This window comes from Delphinapterus leucas, chromosome 17, assembly GCF_059928025.1.
Source record: "Delphinapterus leucas isolate spDelLeu-1000000601 "Yukka" chromosome 17, BTC_Dleu_Yukka2, whole genome shotgun sequence".
Lineage (NCBI taxonomy): Eukaryota > Metazoa > Chordata > Mammalia > Artiodactyla > Monodontidae > Delphinapterus > Delphinapterus leucas.
Window position 1 is genome coordinate 57000720 of NC_143145.1, and position 16807 is coordinate 57017526.

At 36.8% G+C, this 16807-nt stretch overlaps 1 protein-coding gene across 6 annotated transcripts in view; it reads right to left on the reverse strand.

The window, feature by feature from the left end:
* The window catches only part of WWP1 (WW domain containing E3 ubiquitin protein ligase 1), a 117273-nt gene that overhangs the window by 13606 nt on the left and 86860 nt on the right, over window positions 1-16807 (reverse strand). For all 6 annotated transcript variants that reach the window (XM_089898994.1, XM_022555059.3, XM_089898990.1 and 3 more), the window contains 7 exons: window positions 13507-13582; window positions 13328-13399; window positions 10878-10966; window positions 6679-6838; window positions 2976-3109; window positions 2744-2884; window positions 1928-2048 (listed from right to left, as the gene is read on the reverse strand). In XM_089898994.1, the coding sequence (XP_089755120.1) occupies window positions 1928-2048; window positions 2744-2884; window positions 2976-3109; window positions 6679-6838; window positions 10878-10966; window positions 13328-13399; window positions 13507-13582 (793 nt within the window). The remainder of the gene's footprint in view (window positions 1-1927; window positions 2049-2743; window positions 2885-2975; window positions 3110-6678; window positions 6839-10877; window positions 10967-13327; window positions 13400-13506; window positions 13583-16807) is intronic.

A 16807-nucleotide genomic window follows, 5' to 3' on the forward strand; every position in this document is an offset into this window, starting at 1 on the left:
ACACGAATGTCCATTTTCTCACAGCTCTGAACTATGAGCTAAAGGTAAATCAGTAATCAATAAGGGCTTTAGTCTCCTTCTCTGTGTAAGGAAATTATCTTATGGCCAAACTATTTCACAAGGCTCTAGTAAAGACTGTAAATGCTGCCAAGGGTGATATAAAGTATGCACCTATTAATATCCTTGTCTATTTACTGTTTCAGTTTCATCTCAGCTCTAATGTCAGGCTCTTGCCCTAACATCCCTCTTTCACTGAGTGGGCCTCTAAAGCAGGAGTTCTTAATTGGGGGTATGGAATATTTTAGGTATATGCATTTTGAGTATACAAAGTTTTAAAATTTTCTTCAGATTCTTAATGAAGTCGGTGATTTAAAATATGATTAATACTACTCTAAAAAGTATCTTCCATTCTACTAATGCATTTCTGCTAATTTGTGTAAGCAAGCTATTAAGAGATGTTAACCAGGTTTACAGAGTCTACATGTAATTCAGGCTCAGAGTCCTGATTTTCATATACTTCCCATGTCAGAGTTTCTAGAAGGCTAATTCCTACATAGGGAAAAATGCTAATTTTTCATATGCACATTTGATTACATGAACAAACCAAGTTTCTTAATAGAGGACCAAACATGGCTGCCCCCCAAAGAAGGTGGGGGGAAATGCAAGCACCTTCCTAACGCCCTGCCTGTGTTCTAATCTAATGTGGAGAAGACTTGGAGAATTCACAATAACTAATCATTAGGGAAATACAAATCAAAACCACAGTGAGCTATCACCTCACATCTATTAGAATGGCTATTATTAAAAACAAAAACAGAAAATAACAAGTATAGGCAAAGATGTGGAAAAGGTGGAAGCCTCACATACTTTTGGTGGGAATGTAAAATGGTGCTGCTGCTATGGAAAACAGTGTGGCAGTTCCTCAAAACGTTAACTAGAGAATTACCATATGATCCAGCAATCCCACTCCTGGGTATATATCCAAAAGAACTGAAAGCAGGGTCTCAAAGTGATATTTGTACACCCATGTTCATAGCAGCATTATTCACGATAGCCAAAAGGTGGAAGCAACCCAAAGATCCATTGACTGATGAACGGATAAACAAAATGTGGTATATACATACAACGGAATATTACTCAGTCTTAAAAACGACAGAAATTCTTACATATGCTACAATATGGATGAACCATGAGGACATTATGGTAACTGAAATAAGCCAGCCACAATAAGACAAATACTGTATGATTTCACTCATATGAGGTAACGAGAGTTAGTCAAACTCAAGAAACAGAAAGTAAAATGGTAGTTGCCTGGGGCTAGGGAGGAAGAGGAAATGGGGAGTTGTTTAATAGGTATAGAGTTTCAGTTTTGCAAAATGAAAAAGTTCTGGAGATTGGCTGCACAATACTGTGAATATACTTAACATTACTGAACTGTACACTTAAAAACGTTCAAGATGGTAAATTTTATGTTATGTGTATTTTATCACCAAAACAAAAAAAAAAAAAAAGGAAAGAAAAAAAAAAAAGAAAAAAAGCATCTCTGATACATTGTACTTCTAACAATTCTAAAGTACAGTTAAGACCACTAAGAACTCATGACTTAGAAATCTAGTCTTTGGGGTAACTCACTACCAAACCAGGAGTTCCCCAAATTATCAATAAGGTTGCACTCACTCTTTAGGAGCCCTAACAGTTGGCACTGATTGATGATTCTGTGCTCATGACATCAGCACATTTTGGAGAACTTAAGACCTTTACCCAATGCTGGGATTTTAGTACCCCCTGAACATTTGGATGAATGAGAGAGGATTGAAGATTGTGCCACATGATTTTAAAACTTGTGGACATTCTTTTGTAAAAGTGTGTAACAACAGTCCCTCCTCCCATTAACATTCCCTATAAGAGCATAATAAAAGATCCTAACCTCCAATTCTTTTTCATCAAAGTACTGCAGCCACTGAAGGGGAACAACCTCATTAAAACCATCCAGGAAAGCTTTGGTCTGTTCTTGTACTCCTCGAGAAAAGCGCCACTCTGTCATTAAACTGAAAATAAAGATGATATTTAAAAATAGGTAATTTGTATGTGAGGTAAAAGGCTAAAAACAGAGTACTTCTTAACCATCATTAAAAAAGAAAGTGAAGAAAATCAGTATGCTGTATGAATCGTATAGAATTCAAGAGAACACAGTTTCACAAAAGAAGTTGTGGTGAGCACTATTAAGAGTCAGTTAAAAAGGGAAAGTGAGATGGAATAGGAAATGAGCGTTAGAGTGCTTAGGCAGGCGTGGCTCCAGGCTTGGTTTTGCTACTATCGAACAGAGCACCTCTGTCTCCTCATCTAGAAATGAAGAGGCTGCCAATGGTCTCTGATTTTTGATCGGGACAAAGGTAGGATGCATACAGCAGGTGGCAGTGGGAAAGTGAAGGTCATCATACATACTCTTATTTCAAGAATACTGGTACTGTTGAGAAGAACTTAAATGTATGTCAGAGGCAAGGGAACTGGGGTTTTGTTGTTTTTTTTACTACATTTGATTTTTGAGCGGTGTCAGAGCGTGTTTATAAATTGAGAGGAAGACTGAGTAGAGAGAAAAATGATTAAAAAGGATAAGTGAAAGAGGGAATGAATGTGGAACATCTTCCCAGAGGCACAAACAAGGGATAAAGGTAAGGGTATAGATAGTTCTAACATGCTCTAGTAGTTATAGAAATTAAGGTCAATCGGGTAATCACCTTACCCAATATATTCATCTTTATTCTCCTCCGTCACCAGGATATTGGAACCTCCCAACTTCAGGTCATGTGAAGTAACTTTTCCCAAAATCTCCATGTCAACAGAAAAGTACATTTCTAAGCCACATTCTTCAATGTTGTTGTCTCTGGGTGATATAAATATATACAACCACTAATTAACAAAATATGTAAAACTGATTTCAAGAAAATACCTTATTGAAAGATAAATCTTCAAACCTTATCCAGATAAGGGAGTTATAAAATTCAGTATCAATAGATTCCAAATCCTTAATAGTCAGTTTTTTACTTAGCATACGCTTGTAGAAGGGTAAAGAGAAACCAGTATCAATGAACTTTCCATGAAAAAGTGCCTGCCAAGAAAAACAAAAAATGTTATTTAAAAAATTACAGAGTAACAATTTTCTTATTCAGAGCACAATGATAACAGAGAAATCATGAGGCTTTACAGGCAAAAAATGTAATAAGTAATCAGCATAAATCATGAAAACTAAAATATTACATAAAATGCTAAGTACGAAAAACAAATTTACAGAGTTAAAACAGCATCTCTTTAACTGAGGTCAAACACTTAGCTCTACCGTGTCCTATCAAAAACTGTAAAAGAGGATGATAATGGAGCTTTATCAAACCCCCACTCTTTCTAACATGTTTCACGAATTACATTAACCCCACTGTATGGAGAAATGAAGACATCTCAGGGCCACCGTGCATGCACCTGGAAAGACCCCACCCCCGCTTTCTTATCTCACAGTTGCCTAAGAGATTTTCAAGACTAACCCCACGGTGCCTTCACTCCTATTCACAAGAGTCAACGCAGGAAGTCCCAGACCTGCAGTACCTTGACTCTCACCACGATCTGCCCGTCCACTTTGATAACTGATTCCATGTCTCTCATCTCCCCAAACTCTCAAAAAACCACCTACTGTGTTTTGCCCTCTGAAGCTCATGATCCCTCATATTAGCAAAATCCCCCACATCCTCCACTCATTCTTTGAAGATCCTTTAGCATCTTGTTGTAACACAAATCTGGCATTTTTCTGAGGACGCTGCTTCCTTTCAAACCTCTCAGAGGGATGGCTGTTTCTCTCCTATCCTCCCTCATGTCACCAGGCCTAGGAGTGGGGTGTGTGTTGCTTCTCGTTACTAATGTCACCTCCCTAACCCGCCCCAGCTTTCAATTTCAAGCCCATGCCGCCCCACTGCCTTCGTGGCTCACCACCCCCCAACTCCTTGCTGCAGTCATCCTTAGGTCTCCGGGTTTCTCCCCTTTACTCCTTCAATGCTGTGTTTTTCGACATGACCACCATCGTTCTGAAGATTTCAACGTCTACACTGATGATTCTTTTACTACCCTGGAGTTATAGTCCTTTCCATGATCTTAGTGTCTAACTTAGCTAAACATTCTCAACACCATACCCTAGACACTGTGATTAGCACTAGCTGCAATCCTGCATAAACTCAGTTCCAAACACCTAATTTTCCAGCTCACCGCCCTTAGTAATAACACCAGCAACGTTTGACTCCACTGGGATCTAAAAAAATCAGGGAACCTGTTACCTTATCACTCTCTCTCCCAGCCCCCTTGTGAAGTTCTCTCTCCCCTTACTCAGTTTAGAGTTCACCTTCAATCATCAAAATTCCTACCTTGTACCTTCAAATCCTGTCTCCCTGGTATAAAAATACAATACATCAATACCTTTGTATTTCTGGCAAAATCCAAAGCCTAGCTAAATACAACTGTCCACCCACTCCACGCCTATGCCTGGTCAGTGGAACATGCCAGAAGTGTATATGCAACCATGCTGACTGGTTCATGACCAATGCCCTCAGGTGGGAGCCCACTGCATTCAGTCTCCCGCTCTCCCAGATGACTATTTCATTCCTCAAGTACCTCCTCACTCTGAGCTAATGATCTTGCTTTCTATTTCACTGAGGAAACAGAGCCATCGTAAGAGAACTTTTGTGTGTTCCACCACATCTGCTCACTAATAGCGTCTGAATCTATGTACTCTTATTACAGAGAAGCTCTCTATTGCTTCTCTGTGCAACTAAACAGATCTCCTCCTTGCTCTCCTATTCAAGATCATTGCTCCCATATTCCCTATCTCCCTGACATCCTCAAATTCTTTCTTCTCTTATCATCACCAGAGAAAAGATGTTTCATCCTCCTCCTATTCTTGGTTCCTTACGTACTTCTGGTTACTGCCCAACTTCTCTATAGTCCTTTATAGCAAGCTTCTTTAAAAAGATCTGCTTACATTTGTTGTCTCCACTTCTCCTTGCATTCTCTCTTCCTTTCACTCCCTCCAATCATTCCTCTCCACTGCCCCTGAGTATCATTCACCTGGCCAAGTCAAACGGTTACTTCTCAGACCTCATCTTCCTCAGCCTACCAGCATCGGACACAGTTGACCACTTCTTCCTTCTGGAAACACACTTCCTTCTTCCTCTGTCTTCTGGAAACCGTTCTTATTTGATTCTCCTATCTCCTCCTCTGCCTCAGCTCTTTTGCTGGTTCCTTCTTATCTCCCCAATTTACGTGTCCTTAAATGTCTTCTCTGTCCACACTTACTCTTTAAATGGTCACACGCCTTACCTCGATATCCCCTCATGGCCAGCCTTGTATATCCAACTACCTATCCTACATCTCCACTTCAGTGTCTGCAGGCATCTTAAACAAACCGAATTCCAATTCTGGACTCCCTCCACCCCCCACATTTCCTCTGGCCACAACCCTGCTGTCCTGGGAAACGGCAACTGCAACCAGACAGCTTGGTGCCGTACTTGACTCTCTCTCCCTCACACCCTGCATCTAAATGGTCAGGAGACCCTGTTGGCTCTACTTGCAGAATATATCCAGAATCCAAAGCACGCCTCACTACCTCCACTGCTACACCGTTCAAGTCCAAGCCACTACTGCCCCTTCACCTGGGTTGCTGCAAGTGGTCTTCCTGCTCCTCCGCTTGCGTTCCTCTGCCCTCAACTACAGTCTCTGTCTACAAAGCAGGAAAGTCAGCTTAATAAAACCTAAGTCACATTATGTTACTTAGACTATGTCACTCCCTGCTCAAAATGCTTAAGGGAATTTCCCAAAGATTCCACACACTACCTCTCAACCTCATCTCCTACCACATTCTCTCTCAGATACTCTGCTCCAGCTATGATATTTTTCATTCAAAAACGTACTTCCACCTAAGACCCATTTTTCTTGCTGTCCCCTATACCTAGAATATTGTTCTCCAAAATATTTGCATGATTCAACCCCTTACTTTCTTCTTAATTCTGCTCATGTGTTACCCATCAGAGGACTCCTCTAATCATATTAAATAAAAAAGCAACACTGCCTTTCCTTCAGTACCTACTTACTTATTCTTTGCCTCCCTCTAACAGAATTTAGATCCCTGAGAACAGGGACTGTGTCTTTTTTTCATGGTTTCATCCCTCTCATACTATGATACCACATAGTAGTAGGCACTCAATAAATATTTGCTAAGTGAATGAACAGACAATAAAGTGCAAATAAATAAATACAAACACTTCTCAAGAAGGCCATAGTCCCACAAGACCTTCTGCAAAGCTCTGAAAATTCCAAAAACATTAATCGAGTTCAATTATTATACAACTCAGATTTTCCTGTTATAGAAAAGTGGTCATACTATAATTAGGCTTAAATGAAAGGACTTTTAAAGACCAAGTGGCTACATCAATAATCTTCATATTCATAATCTTGATTTCACACAGGTACTCAAAAAATAAACTATATATTAATACTCTCTGGGCAAACTTCCTTGGTAAGAAAATTTGTGAACACACATAATCAAGGATAATGCATATAATTTTTTATAAAGTCCTCTCTAAAATACTTTTGAAATAAGCAAAGTTTAAATAAATAAATAGGTAATGGAAAGTCAGGACTCACCATAGCAATAAAGCGACCAATGAAACAGAAGTATGAAAGATGGTCTGGATTAATGGTTGATGCTGGATTTATCTGCAGACAGTAGTTGTTCTTGCCAGCATACTCAAACAAGCAATACATGGGGTTCAAAACTTCATGTGAAAGCAAGAAAAACCATTCTCTACAAGAAAATAGGTCAACATTATTTTTAGCACCCATACGTATGAATTTAAAAACAGATCTTAAATACATCCATACATACATCATACCCCTCTGCTCAACAGCCTTTAACAACTCTGCTGTCCAGTTCCTTAGCCCTCCATTTAAGTTTCTCTGCAATGTAGCCCTCCATTCCAAGTTACCTGCCAGTTCCCGAGTTGCCAAACTATAAACTTGGTGTTTCTGACATATAGCGTGCTTCTTCCTATGCCGTATTTTTGTTTGTGTATGAATCCTCCACATCAACTCAGCCTATGGGGATCCCACTTTCTCTTTCAAGTCCAGCTTAGATCAATTCCACTTTAGCAATTTTTTGAAGCAATTTTCAGTGTATTTCAGTATCTCAGTCACTGAATACTTTGTGGTAACAACCTCACAACAGTAGTCATTTTTCTGCACTTGACTGGCCCACTTGACCACTACATCCACCAGACTGTAAGCTCCTCAAAAACAAAAGCCATACCTCTATATATTTTTTATATCTTTAACTCTCATAGGCATCCTACAACCTATATGCAATAGGTTTTAATAAATATTTGCTGGTGATACTGAGATACACAGCCCTCCTGCTATGGAACAGTTTTAATTTTTTCTTGCCAATGCATTAAAAAAGGAACTAAAATTTTAAAAGATGAAACCTTTAAATGTGATAGGCATTCTTTAACTTATTACCACCTAGTTTGCCTCATTTTAAAAAGTCCAATATATAAAACCCAACTAGATAAAAGATTAATAATTTATATTACAAAATAAACTCAATTTGCAAAAACTCTCTTCAACAGCAATTTCTTCTAATGCAGGGTTCCAAACTCAAATGTCTACAGGTATCAGTAAGTGAGTACAAGGGGTTTCCTTCTCTGCATGGGCTGACATTCTCTACTTAGCCACAACCCCCTATTCCTCATTGTATCCCTGATAAAAGTTATCATCAGTCTTAAGGAAGAATTACTTCCGGGCATATAATCATAGTCATTAGACAACTTGGCAGTGGTGGGCAGGAAGTGAAAAAGAGTGTATGCTACCCTATAGGGGAAGAAGCTACTCTGATTCGGTCAACTGATGCCATGTGAGAAGGTGGGGTAAGTGATTTTAAAGATAAGCCAGAAATCTTGATTCACAGGCATAATCTAGTGATTTCCTTTAATGTCGTTAAGTAATGTAAAAAAATTTAAAATCACAATGGGGGGGCCATCACTGTGCAGGCTAGAACTGGCCTGGCAGCCTGTTTACAAATGTTTTTCCAAAACTTTTAAAACACAATCTTGGAAACTTACTGAAGGGTAGAGAAGGGAGTCTAAATCAAGTGAGAAATGATAAACACCAATTTATAAAACGAAATCCAGTCCCAACATAAGTAGCTGAAGCAAGTCGACTTCGCACTGTAATGAGGCAGAAGTAAGACATGTACCCAGGGAAGAGGACTGAACAGATCTAGTGAGAATGTGTTTAGACACAAAAACTAGAAATAAAATTCCCAGTTGTTGCAGATCGCTTTTAGCAAACAGCCCAGAGAAAACTAAGTAAATTCAAAAAAAAGAATGACTACAACACGGCATCTAACCTATACTCTAATGGTAAGAAAAAAGAAGGAAAAATTCTAACTAGCAAGAGGCAAAGAGTTCCCTTTCAATGTATTCTTCCATACACTCTCAAATGAACTAAAGAGTTACAAGAGGTTGAAAAATTTATTAGACGACAAATGAGCTAGCAGAGCCTAGAGAAGAAAACAGTAAAACCACTAACAATGAAAAATCACATTAGAAGCAGCAAAATGTAGGGCAGTACTGCAAACAGTGACATGGGGATAGGCTTCAGAAAAATCAAAACAAAATGAAAAAGCACAAAGATAAAAATGATCAGAGAAAAGATGACAGACATATAAGACTGACAAAGGAGATTCCACATACCCATGATTGATGTTCCTGAAGGAAAATGGAACAAATGGAACAGAAAAAATATTCAAAGACATAATAGAAGAAAATTTCCCTTAAATTAAGGAAGATCTTAATATGTTTCTAAAAAAAGATATAAAACAATCAACAATGAAATTAATGAACTTCAAAGAAAAGGCTTATGTGGGCACCCAGAGGAAAAAGCTTCCTACAAGGTGCTGGCCTCCCACTTCACAGTGCTTACATTCAATACTAGAAGACAGGAAAACAATGTCTACAGAGTACTGGAGGAACTAGTGTTGTGTGAGAAACTTATATCTAGTGAAGTTGTTGTTTAAATACAAAAGCAACAGAAAACACGTTCTCAAGCATGCAAAACTACAGGACTATGTCACCCTTGTGAACTCCTGACTAAACCAAAACCAATACATGAATCAAAATAAAGAATTTGGGAATAAGAAAATCATGGTGTTGAGTAACTGACTACATACATTATATGCATTAAAACCATCAAAATATAAAATAAAACCCAAACAGTTAAGGTAAAAAAGGGTTCAGATAAGAATGTGACTGGTATAAAGTCAGACACTGTAAAAATAATACCGTATTTCATTTCTAAGATGTACCTTTCTTTTTAATGTCTGAACATTTCTGAAATTGAGACAAATCACAATAGATGTGATATGAATATCCATTGTGACAGGTAGTTTCTTCTCTGAAAAAACTTAATAATGTTTTAGATGAGAAAATATGTTAATACAACCAGCTCTGATAATCCCACATATATACCTCCACCAGCTGTACCTAGTCCCACAACTCTTTTTAAAAGCCAGCTGTACTAAAATTGTGATTATGTAATTCTGTACACCCGTGAAATATGAGTTCAAAAAGAGAGCTGTTTCTATGAAAAGCAAGTTTAATTCTTTGGAAATATTTAATGAAAGTGTTTTACTAAAAAATAAATTGCTGTCAAATTAGGTTTGGGCAAAGCAATTGAGGGGAAAAAATTAAATAAAAAGGATTGCCCATTCTTATTGCTTCACAAGTGCCTGTTAACAATATACTTAGTGAATGTGGAAAACTTTATTCTCAAAAGGACTTAGACTGGATTAAAAACACAAACATAAAACCAGCATAAACTGATATAATAGCAAAGAATAAGAAACAACCTTATGGATGCTGATCCATTAATTATGCTATCTCCAGACAATGGAGTATTGTGCAACCATTAGTATTAGCTCTATATATGATATGGAAAGATGTCCATGATATACAAAATAACAAAATCAGGCTGCTATATTGTGCATATTGTATGATCAATTCTGTTTTAAAAAACAGCAAATATGTACGATATCACACATATATTCAAATTTATATGCAGTTGACCCTTGAAAAACATGCTTTTGAACTTTGCAGGTCCCCTTTTTGTGGACTGTTTTCAATAAACATAGTACCTGTATTTTCATTTCACAAATCTTTAACTAAGTGTGTGGAAATGTTTGTGCTCAATTAGAGATAACAGTGTGTGGAATCAAAAGAACTAGGGTTCGAGTCCAGATTCTATCCAAACTGCTTCAGCTTCCTGCCCTTGGGTGAGTCACTTAACAATTCCTTTGTTTTGTTTTTAACTGAAATATAGTTGATTTACAATATTGTGTTAGTTTAAGGTGTACAGCAAAGTGATTCAGTTATATATTTTTCAGACTATATTCCATTATAGGTTTGTACAACATACTGAATATAATTTCCTGTGCTATACAGTAAATCCTTGTTGCTTATCTATTTTATGTATAGTAGTTTGTATCTATTAATCCCATACTCCTTTGTTTCTGAAGCAGAGACAGCAGTACGCAGAGTTTTGACAATGTAGGGGTCGGCATCCCTAACCCCCATGTTTTCAAGGGTCAACCGAATAGTCAGAGAAAATGTACAGGATAACCAACATAATAATAATAATAATGGTTACTGCTAGACTTATATGAATATTTCAATTTTTGTTTTTAAAAATAACTTTGGATTGCTGTTGAAAAAATGTATCATTTCAAGAATATATCCACTGCATACAATGGAGATACACTTATTTCAAAGCAGATATGTTTTTTATTTTACCTTGCTAGACCACCATAATCAAGTCCTTCTTCTCCTCTAAATATTACATATAATCGCCTCCTCAAGTCATAGGGTTTTAATGCCATAATCTAATTAAAAACAAAAACAAGGATATTTAATCACTCACATATAACACAAGTTTCCTCCAAAACAATTTTATTTTAATTTCATCTGTATTTTCAAAAATTACACATTTCCTTACCTTATACAACAATGCTTTTAACTCAAGAGATAACTGGTTTGTTCCACAAACTAGCAAAGATGTATCTTACTCCCCTAAGCTTTCTCTGATACACTTTCATAAATCTCTTTCCCCTCTTCTGGTATTAAATGGTAGTTCTACTTTGGGTTAGTAGCAGAGAGGAACAGTTTGACACAGAAGTTTTTAAGGTTAGAAAATATTCCCTCCTTTGTCACTCTCCAAATTTTACCAGAATCTTGTAAAAGGTGACTTATAAGTTTTTTTGGCTAGCAACACTTACTGAGAAGCAGAAGTTATTGCTCTGGGTCCTGCTTATACCACACATTCCATTTCTCAGTATGAAAGGAACTCAGCTATTGTGAAGAATTATTTATAAGATTATAAATATAAGCATAAAAAAGTATATCTTAAAATAGTATCTATACCAAATTTTTATAATCCTTAAAGGCTTATACTAAGGTTACTAGTAAATAGGCTTTAATTCTGGATAAAAATTAATTACTTCCCAAAGCCAAGACTGGTCTGGGTTGGGGCACAGCTCACCAGCAGGCCTCCACTTCACTGGAAGTCATTGACTCAGTCTTGCACAGCACGATTCTCCCCAGGCCAGGGGACAAAGCAAAGTAAAATCTACCATGAATTTAGATGTGCAATCACTTACTAAAACAAAGTTCACACAGAACTTGGGACTAGCTAAGAATTTATCAACTCAAACCAAAAGAAGTTTTGATAATAAACAGCTATATTAGTATCTTGTCCAAACTCCAACAGCTATTAAAATGAAGCTAAGGTTTAAACATCACTGACTTGAGAGAGTTGTTATTCCATTGTGGCTTGTATACATAAAAGTCCCTATGTACCTGTACACAAAGGGAATTTTACTTCATCATCTTAAATGGAGTGCTCCAACAAGGTCTGAGATCATGACGCTTAAACAGAAACCGAGAGGAGGTGAGAATTAACACTAGGATTATTAGAGGAACATTTAAATGGAATACAGTACCTATACCAATCTAATTTTAAATAGTTTAGTAGCATTATCATGTCTTTATTTGAGTTAATAAAGTCTTAGAAAAGTAAATAAGTGTCAAAATGTGTCAACTTGTTCCAGAAGCTCTTTAAGCTTGCTTTTAGTAATCTAATTCACGGCAGGATGATTTTGTCTCTCAGCCTAGGTACCTGTGCCTGCAAAATGGAGATAACAACAGGAGCCATCTCAAAGGGACATTGTGAGGATGAAGTAAATGAAATGATAACTCTAAGGTGCCAGTGCTAAGCATATGGCAGTCACTCAATACACGATGGGGTTTATTATGACTATTATTGTAATGGACACTCAGTAAGTGGTAGTCATTGTTACAGCTGTGTTCTGAATGGTTTAACATTTCTAAGCCCTAACTCCCTTTAGATATACAGAATACAGTGACTCAAGTTGTACAGTCTCTCTCAGTATCCAAGGTACATTGGTTCCAGGACACCCCCACAGGTACCAAAATCTAAGGATGCCCAACCTATGCACATCTTCCCATATATTTTAAATCGTCTCTAAATTACTTATAATACCTAATACAATATAAACACTACATGAATACAGGCATGCCTTGGAGATATTACAGGTTTGGTTCTAGACCACTGCAATAAAGAGAATATCAAAATAACTCAATCTACACGAATATTTTGGTTTCCCAGTGCATATAAAAGTCATGTTTACACTGTATTATAGTCTATTAACTGTGCAATAGTAATTTGTCTAAAAAGACAATGTACATACCTTAATTCAAAAATACTTTATTGTTAAAAAAATGCTATCATCTGAGCAAGTCATAATCTTTTGGCAATAGTAAATCAAAGATAACTGATCACAGACCACCATAACAAATTAACAGTAATGAAAAAGTTTGGAATATTTCAAGAAATTATGAAATTGTGACATAGAGACACCAAGTGAGCAAATGCTGTTGGAAAAATGGTGCCAAGAGACCTGCTCAACACAAGGCTGTCATAAACCTTCAATCTGTAAAAAACACAGTACCTGCAAAGCGAAATAAACTAAAGCACAATAAAGCAAGGTATGCCTGAATTTGCTGGCTGCAGAAAATTCAAATTTTGCCTTTCGAAACTTTCTGGAGTCCCCCTTCCAAGCCACCCTGGAATATTTTCTATCCACTGTTGGCTGAATCCATGGATGCTGTACCTGCCGATACAGAGGGCTGACTGTACAATTTTATTCTGATAACATCTTTCTTACCTGTTGAAAGGAATCTTCGAACAATGTCTGCCGGGACACATTGATCTTTACATGACTGGGTAGTGCATTAGACTAAAAACAAAAATAATATCGTAATATCATGTAAGTTACAGGACATGTATTGGGTAAAGATAAAACTAAATGATTATGAACAGAAGATTTATTTACCACCGTAGTACCTGGCACAAATAACGGAAGTGAGCAAGTTTCCACCTAAAGCTGCGTTCATAAGCAATCTGTGGACCACCTTTAGTTCTAAAGAAAAACAAAAACAAACCATATGTTAATTCATAATAAAGCTAGATTTAGTATGAAATTGGAGTGTACCCGGGTCCTACAAATGACCATAGGAAGGTTACTTGTTGGGAGAGAAGTAAAGATATATTTAGTGGGCCAACAGAGACTTGAGCAATGAGGACACACAACATACACAAAGAGGGAGATTATGTGTATGGATGGATCTTTTGTAAAGAAAGTTAGTTAATGTGCCAAAAGGATGTAACAGCAAACCTAAGAATTGTATGCAAGCAAAAGCATCTTTTGGAAAGAAAATGAAAACATTTATAGAAAATCAAAAACAGATTTGTCATTAGCATAACAAACTAAAGGGTAATAGTAAAAAGTATTTTTTAAGAAGAAGGGGTACAATCCCAGATAACAGAGTGGAGAAACAGCAACAAAATTAAATATGTTGGTAACTCAAAATAAATAAAAAATGTATAAAACAGTGATAATATGTGATAGAATTTAAATATTTATGTATATGATACATAGTCATAGTTAGCTTAACAGGAAAGGTTTCCTCATATTTGGAAAAAAAAAATTAAAAGCCACTACTGTTTCAGACAAAAGTCATAAAACATAAATCGTATTCATCAGTTCATTCAGTCCCATGTAATTAATTCTTATTGATCCTGATCTCTTGTTAGCAGTTTATGAAGCCATCAGGTTTTCCATTAGAGTTCTGTAATTTCTTACCCAGTTTGGTGGTATGATTTAAAAGTTATCAGAAACCTGTATTTGTAAAAAAGTCCTTTCTATGAACCTTCTTGAAGATCTTCATTTTTGTAAAAGCATCAGAGTAATATAAATGTCAAAGACTTAAAATGGCATGGTTAAAGACCTAATTACAATGCAATTGACCAAGAAATTTGGTTATTTATGCAACATATAACATCTTAAGATAATAACTAAAATTATGACATAACATTATACCAAGACATATCCAATTTTAGGAACTGCATATAATTTCTAGAACATTTATATTAATAACATTTACCCATATAACCTAAGAAGGTTTATCATCACTCATTTGACAATGCTTCCCATGTAATTCAACATACCAAATAAATCTAATTAGTTTAATCTCTCTCTTTGAGATGTTTCAGGGAACTTCTGTAACATCCCAAATTTAGCTAGAGGTCAAAAGAATCCTTTTAGCACATTAAAGCTACCTTTCCATTGGGGGGAAAAAAATGTAAATCCACACAGAAATACTTTTGCCTGGCAAAAAAATATAAAAAAATAAAATAGATAATCAACAAGGGTACAGCACAGGGAACTCTACTCAATACTCTGTAATAACCTATATGGGAAAAGAATCTGAAAAAGAATAGATACATGTATATGTATAACTAAATCACTTTGCTGTACACCTGAAACTAATATAACATTGTAAATCAAATATATTGCAATATAAAATAAAATTTAAAAAATTTTTAAAAGGATATTAAAAAAAACCTGACAGATTTTCAAATAATCCAGCAGTCCTAATAGAGTACTGTAGAGGAAAAAAAATGTTTCAAAGGGTTAATTCTTATTGGACCAATTCCTTATTGTTGGACATGTAAGTAGGTGGAAAAACTTTAAATATAAATTCTTAAAGTCTTACTCATATTATAGGTTTTAGATCTTTAATGATTAAAAAGTTATAATAATGTGCTCAATAAAAGCCTTGGACTAAAAAAAAAAGGGTTAATTCTCACTAACATATTGAGATTTACATTTTTATTAGAAAACAAAAATAAACTGACATTAGGATTTGCAGGAATGTAGATTGCGGGGGAGGAAAAAACCAACAGGCATGATACATGTCATCATGTAGGCATGATACCTACAACATAAAAATATAAAATTGAATTTTGTTGTAACACCAGGACTGGCAACAGGAATTGTCTGTGGATGGTATATGTTGCTTTTTCTACACTTTTTGGGAGGTCATGGTTTCAACCACATTTTAGATTTCAACCATATATTAGATTGCAAAAATGAAAAGCTATGTTATTAAAAAAAAAAAGTTAGTTAAATAAAATACTAAAGTCTACTACTGACTATTTCTTTTTTTTTTTTTTTTGTGGTACGCGGGCCTCTCACTGCTGTTGCCTCTCCCGTTGCAGAGCACAGGCCCCGTGGCCATGGCTCATGGGCCTAGCCACTCCACGGCATGTGGGATCTTCCCAGACCGGGGCACGAACCCGTGTCCCCTGCATCGGCAGGTGGACTCTCAACCACTGCGCCACCAGGGAAGCCCCCCTGACTATTTCAAAAAAAACTTCTTGACAACCCTTAAATCCAAGGAGGAGAAAGGCTCTAGATAGAAGAGACACGAAAGGAAATTCTACCACATCTTAAAAAGAATCTGAAATCGAAACAAATATTGCTGGAGAGAGTAAGCAAAGCAAAATTGAGTTCCTAGGAAGAAGTTATATCCAGTCACCCAATTCAGCTAGTCAGCGAGGGAAGGAGCAGGGTGGGTGGCATGTAGGGATAGGTTCTGGTCACACTGAGACTAGTCACAAGAGAGAGGCATAAAGAATTTTCAGAGTCTTAGGGAACATTTTGGAATGGATGGAAAATGTTCTCTTTTGTTGTCAGGTTCAAGTGAATTCATTCAACAAATATTTACAGAATGCACAGTATGTATCTGGCACTATTCTAGATAGTGAGACTATTATTGGTTAATAAAACAGATTAAAGTACCTGTTTTTGTGCAGCCTATGTACTAGTGAAGGAGATAGACAAGAAATAGAATGAATAAGTATACTATCAATATATATTCAGTGTTAGAAGGGGATAAATATCTCACTACTCCCGCTCCTCAAGAAGGAAGAAAAGGCAGTGTAAAAAGGACAAGGAGTGGGGCTTCCCTGGTGGCGCAGTGGTTGACAGTCTGCCTGCCGATACAGGGGATACAGGTTCGTGCTCTGGTCTGGGAAGATCCCACATGCCGCGGAGCGGCTGGGCCCGTGAGCCATGGCTGCTGAGCCTGCGTGACCGGAGCCTGTGCTCCGCGGCGGGAGAGGCCGCAGCAGTGAGAGGCCCGCGTACCGCAAAAAAAAAAAAAAAAAAAAAGGACAAGGAGTGAAGTGGGGAAGAATTTTTAAATTGTGAAAAGGGTAAACAGAGTAGTGTTCACAGATAAAGCAGTATTTGAGCAAAAACATGGTGGGCATAAGCCATATAGATAATATTGAGGGAAAC